We start from the raw sequence: 5,942 nt of genomic DNA on the forward strand, positions 1-5,942 counted from the left end.
AACTACTGTCTAAACTTCATTAAATTCCTACAACTTGGAAATCAGAAGAAGAAAATTTGGCTGCCTCATTAGGTAAAAAATGCCAAATCCTTCTTGGAATTAATTTTCTTCCTTTCCTTCTCCATGGGATTAGTGAGTCTTTAGCAATTAGAATACATGAGCCAACTTGACTAATGATCAGCTATGAGCATTGAGATTCCAGGTCAGCTGGTTATAAGAACCCATTCTGCATCCCAGCCCTACACCTGGCTCCTTGTAGCCCTATGGTCTGTGTGGTAATGGTGCTTCTTCGAGGCTCACCAGTGGAACAAGAGGACTTCCCTGTGGTTGTGTCTTCCTGCCAGCTCTGAGCACTTAGCCGAACATCTCACAGGAAGTATGGAATAAAATGACTAAGTATCCTTTGGTCTCCTCCCAAAAAAGACCCAGTGCAGCCCAGTAACTGCTCCTAGATACTAAATGGAGGAGGAGAGCAGTGACCTGGCTTGTTCACCATGCTGAGAGCATAGCTAGAGTAGCTAGATGGGAGGGTTACCAGGAGGCACAGTTTATCTCACAGCCCTAGGACATTTGTATTCTGACTTATAGTATTAGTGGGAGGACTACTGTTGTGTTTGCCTTCCATACTTGTTCCAAGTCATCAAAGAATACACCAGAGCAGGATGCAGGAATTCTGTCATGTCTCTACCCCCCAAAGTAATTATGGTGATGGTGATGACCTTCACTATGATGTAATAAATCTTTTCCTAGGCCTTCCAAGTCCAGACTCTCAGCTCACTTTCTTCATGGAGCAATTAAAACAAAATCTATGTCACTACACATTTTCTCCATAAGGAAAATCTACACACTTTATCATCATGACACATTTTATCATCATGACACATTTTAGGATAGGAGAATGAAGTGTGTGTGTGTGTGTGTGTGTGTGTGTGTGTGTGTGTGTGTGTGTGTGTGTGTGTGTGTGTGCTGCTCTTAGGATTACAACTTAAGCCCAGGGCACTGTCCCTACACTTTTTAAATATATTGTTATGGTTATTATAAAGGTTATTTGCAGAGGGGTTGCAGTTACATAAGTCAGGTAAAGAGTACACTTTTTTTGGACAGTGTCACCCTCTCCTTCATTCCTGACCTTTTACACTCAAGCATGGCATTCTACCACTTGAGCCACAGCCCCACTTCCAGATCTTTGCCAGTTAATTGGAGATAAGAGCCCCAGGCACTTTGCTGCCTAGGCTGGCTTTGAACCATGATCTTCACATCATGTATGAGCCATCAGTGCCCAGGTGAGAATTGAATTTTTCACAATTTTTATTGTTGTTTTGATATTCAGTAGATGCAGTTAGGATTAAATCTAGACAATAAGATTCCCCTCTGCACCACCACAGGGCACCTGTCTCTTTCCTACCAAGCCAATATGATATTTCTGTTCTTGTTGCCCTGGGCAATAGTGATCTTTCTGTCTTTCCCTTTTGGTGTTTCCTATACCACAGAGGAGATCTGTGGGTGTCCTTGCTGTAGCCGCTGCAGGAAGCATGGCTGATATTACAGGTGGAGCCACAGAAAGTGTTAGCACTGGAGAGTTCAGCGCACCTGCATTTCTGCCCATTGCTCTGAGATTTTTGCTTCTTTGTCTCACAGTCTTCTTCACCCTGTGATATCAACCCAGGCCCATCTCTGAGGGAACTCTGTTGGGTGTTACTCTGAGCAGACAACAGAAAAGAATTATCTAAATATAGTGTACTTTAGGAAATTGGAGTACAAATTCTAGCCCTCTGCTTTTAAACTTCTGTACTTTAGTGAAGCATTGAACAAGTCACTTGGTTGGACCTCAAAGGCCCAGGATTCCATTTTGAGTGTTTCTGTGATCTATGTCACCTGTGGGTCCCTGGGCAAGTTTTTTATGTGGTAATGTAAATTGTCTCTGCTTGTTCCAAGTACACTGAGCTTCAACTGAAAAATCATGACACTGCATATGACTAAACATGAGAGATTCAGATAATTTGGAAATATAAATATTAGAAATTATTGTTATTAATACACTAGGTAGAATAAGTCATATCCTTCAACTAATATTTCCTGTCATCTGCATGTTTATGTTTCCCTATATTGCTGAAAGTTTTTATTATTTTGTTGCTATTATTATTATTATTGCTTTGTCATTTTTTCCTCCTGCTATTTTTATTTTTTAACTGTTTTAGAATTTCAGAGTTAGGAGATTTTATTAAGTGGCAGAGTCAGGCCATGGGTAAATAACATTTCAATCAATTTCCTGCCATCTTCCTGGTATGTATATTTGCCTTAGGTTATATAGGGATAATCGGGGATCAGGAGTGGAAAGGTACTCATAGATAAAATAGTCCCAAGTCACAGGTGTTGTCCAGATGTGGTCAGAGGTATCATCAGGTGATCTGACAGTCTGTTTTCTCAGGATCTGTTTTGTGGTGTCTAATACAATAAGAGTCATGGGCAGAACAGAGTGTTGGTGGCTCATCCCTGTAATCCTAGGTACTCAGGAGACTGAGATCTGAGGATCATGGTGTAAAGCCATCCCAGACAGGACAGTATGTGAGGTGCTCATCTCCATTTAACCATCAAAAAGCCAGAAGTGGAACTGTGGCTCAAGTGGTAGAGTGCCAGCCTTGAGCAAAAAAAGGGTCAGGGACAGTACCTAGGATCTGAGTTCAATCCCAGGTCTGACATAAAAAAAATAAAAAAGGCCTGTACTTTATTGAGTTTCTGGAAGGTGGTCACCAGTGACTTGTTTGGATCCTGAAAAATTCCCCTCTTGTTTGAACCAATTTTTCTCTGAATTGTTTGTCTCTGTGGTTTTTTCCGGCATATTTATCAATTAACTCCTGTGGTTCCTGGAAGTCCATTGTCCCAGAGATCGGCATGTTCTAAGACGCTCTGGTCTTGACCCTTGTCAGGAGAGAAGGATATATAGGGCAGATAGCCATCAATGCCAATAGTCTTTTGTCCCAATTCATTTTATGAACATATTGGGGCTTGATCTCAGGTCACTGTCCTGAACTTTCTTTCTCAAAGCCGGTGCTCTACCACTTGATCTGAAGCTCCCCTTCTTCCTTCCTTCCTTCCTTCCTTCCCTCCTTCCTTCCTTCTTTTTCTTTCCCTATTTCTCTCTCTCTTTCTTCTTTTGTTGGTTCATTGGAAATACAAGCCTCACAGTGTTTCCTGCCTGAAGTGACTTTAAACTACTATCCTCAGATCTCAATCTTCTGAGTACCAAGGATTACCACCAACCTCCAGCTTGGAAAAAATATTGCATATTCCATGGATTCCCTCTAAAGATAGAGAGTAGATATTTTCTTGTGTTCTATACACTGGATGTCTCATAATGTTCTTTAGCCTAAGGACTCTAAAGGGAATGATGTGAAAGCATTGACATGGAGTAGAAACTCAATGAAAAGGGAGTTGTAAGAGTCAGTGCCGCAGGGGGGGGGGGGAGGAGAAAGATTGGGATTGGGGGGGAGGGGGGAGGCTGGGAAGGGATGTGAAAGGTAAACCAAAGGAGGAGGCTGCAATGCTTGGTAAGAAATGTACGCATTATCCTGCCCATGTAATTGTAACCCCTCTGTACAGTATGTTCACAAATAAAATTAAATTAAATTTAAAAAAAAGAGTCAGGTAGAATGAAGAGATAATGGAAGATACAAGGTTCTAATCTCTTTGCATCAACACAATGAATTCCCACATTCAGAGAAATTTTATACTTTATAGTTATTCCTACCTTTTCCTACCCTTTCATCCTTTCCTCCTCCTTTTCTTCTTTCTTTCTTCCATCCTTTCCTCCTCCTTTTCTTCTTTCTTTCTTTGTTTCTCTTCGTTCCTTCCTTCCTTCCCTCCTTCCTTCCTTCCTCCCTCTCTGGTTTCCTTTTCCTTTCTTATCCCTCCCTCTCTTCTTCCCTCCCTCCTTTTGTCCTTTCCTTCTTCCTCATTCTCCTTTCCTCCCTTTCTTCCTTTCCTTCCTTCCTATTTCCTTCCCTCCCTCCTTTGTTTATTCCTTCCTCCTTTCTTTCTTTCCTCCTTCCCTTGCTCCCTCGTTCTTGACCTCCCTTCCTTTTCTTTCTCCTTTTCTTCCATCTTTTCTTCCTTTCCTTCCTTCATTCCTTCATTCTTCCCTACCTCCTTCCCTTCCTCTCTCCTTCTTTCCCTTCATTCCTTCCCTTTCTCTTTTGCCTTTCTTTCCTTCCTCTGCCCTCTTTCTCTCCCTTTTCCTTTCTTTCTCCCTCTTTCTCTTCTTTCCTTCCTTCCTCTCACCTTCCATTTCTTCCTTTTTTTCCTCCTCTTCCCTTTCTTCCTTTCCTCACTTTCTGCCTTCCTTCCCTTTCTTCCTTTTGTCACTTTCTTCCTCCCTCCTTCCTTTCCCCTTTGCTTCCTTCTCCCCTTGTTCTTCTCCTTCCTTCCATGCATTACTGGAAATTTTCCCCAGGGTCTCAGACATGCTGGATAAGCTGTGAGCCACTGAGAAACACTTCCATTTCTGAAAGAATACACAAATCAACCACACATGCAGTTACCAATGCCATATGAATTTCTGGAAGAAAAAAAATAAACCTGACATTAATTATTCACTGCTTAAATATAAGTAGACTTTTTAGCTGAATGAATGAAAAATGCAGGTAATTTGCTAATGACATGCATAGTACTATACTACTTTACTTATGCCATAACCTCTTTTGTTCAAAAGGTGTTCTAGCTACATGGAACCACAGAACTTAACAAGTGTCTTAGAATTTCTCCTTCTGGGACTGTCAGATGATCCAGACTTGCAGCCTGTCCTCTTTGTGGTGTTCCTGTTCATATACCTGATCACAGTGCTCGGGAATCTGCTCATCATCATGGCTGTCACCTCTGACTTCCACCTCCACACCCCCATGTACTTCTTCCTCTCCAACCTGTCATTAGCTGACATTGGATTCAGCAGCAGCACCGTCCCCAAGATGCTGGCAAACCTCCAGACTCAGAGCAAATCTATTAGCTATGCTGGCTGCCTAATGCAGGTGGGCCTTTTTGCTTTGTTCGGTTCCTTTGACAGTCTACTCTTGACAGTGATGGCCTATGACCGCTTGGTGGCCATCTGTCATCCTCTTCACTACTCAATCATCATGAACCCCCGCCTCTGTGGCATACTGGTCCTTCTGTCATTGTCAATCAGCCTTTTGAATTCCTTGGTGCACTGCTTGATGGTGTCACAATTTAACTTCTGTGCAGTCATAGAAATTCCTAATTTCTTCTGTGACCCTCCTCGGCTCCTTAAGCTTGCGTGTGATTATACTTCAACTACTAATATATTCATCTTTTTCCATGCTTCAGTCTTTGGTGGTCTTCAAGTCTCTGGAATCCTGTATTCTTATGTTCGCATTGTTTCTTCTATTCTTAGAGTCCCATCAGCTAGTGGGAAATACAAAGCCTTCTCCACCTGTGGCTCTCACCTGTCCATCGTGTGTTTGTTTTATGGGACGGCCATTGGGGTGTACTGTAGTTCAGTTCTTTCAGTTGCCCCCAGGAAGGTGGTGGTGTTCTCCATGATGTATACTATGGTCACCCCCATGCTGAACCCTTTCATCTACAGTTTGAGGAACAGAGACATCAAGACAGCCCTTCAGAGGCTAGTGAAAATGACAGCCTAATATATGTGTGTGTGTGTATACACACATATACATGTGCGTATACACACACATATACATACATACATACATATATATACATACATACATACTTAGGTTATGTTATCTGGGTTTGTAAATCATGAAATTCTACAAAACCAAGCACTTAAAATTGGAAGCACACTTGTGAGTTTCAGCAATTCTGATGATGATGACAATGGTGTTTCATCTGTAAACATCACTTCATTTGAGAACTTCTATAGTTTGGGTCTTCAATGTTACCTGGAATCTATCAAGTTCAAGACATGTTCTACT

General features: G+C 41.8%; 1 protein-coding gene across 1 annotated transcript; it reads left to right on the top strand.

The window, feature by feature from the left end:
• Positions 1-418: 418 nt before the first annotated feature.
• Positions 419-5,651, top strand: LOC122119879 (olfactory receptor 7E24-like). Its single transcript, XM_042693943.1, has 2 exons — positions 419-438; positions 4,709-5,651. The coding sequence occupies exon 2, from the start codon at positions 4,722-4,724 to the stop codon at positions 5,649-5,651; it is 930 nt and encodes a 309-aa protein (XP_042549877.1). The 5' UTR covers positions 419-438; positions 4,709-4,721.
• Positions 5,652-5,942: the final 291 nt, after the last annotated feature.

This window comes from Dipodomys spectabilis, unplaced genomic scaffold, assembly GCF_019054845.1.
Source record: "Dipodomys spectabilis isolate Male_0828 unplaced genomic scaffold, ASM1905484v1 ptg000173l, whole genome shotgun sequence".
NCBI lineage: Eukaryota > Metazoa > Chordata > Mammalia > Rodentia > Heteromyidae > Dipodomys > Dipodomys spectabilis.

Excerpts from the sequence above, each read along its gene's own strand:
- LOC122119879 (XM_042693943.1), top strand. The coding sequence starts at position 4,722 with ATGGAACCACAGAACTTAACAAGTGTCTTAGAATTTCTCCTTCTGGGA.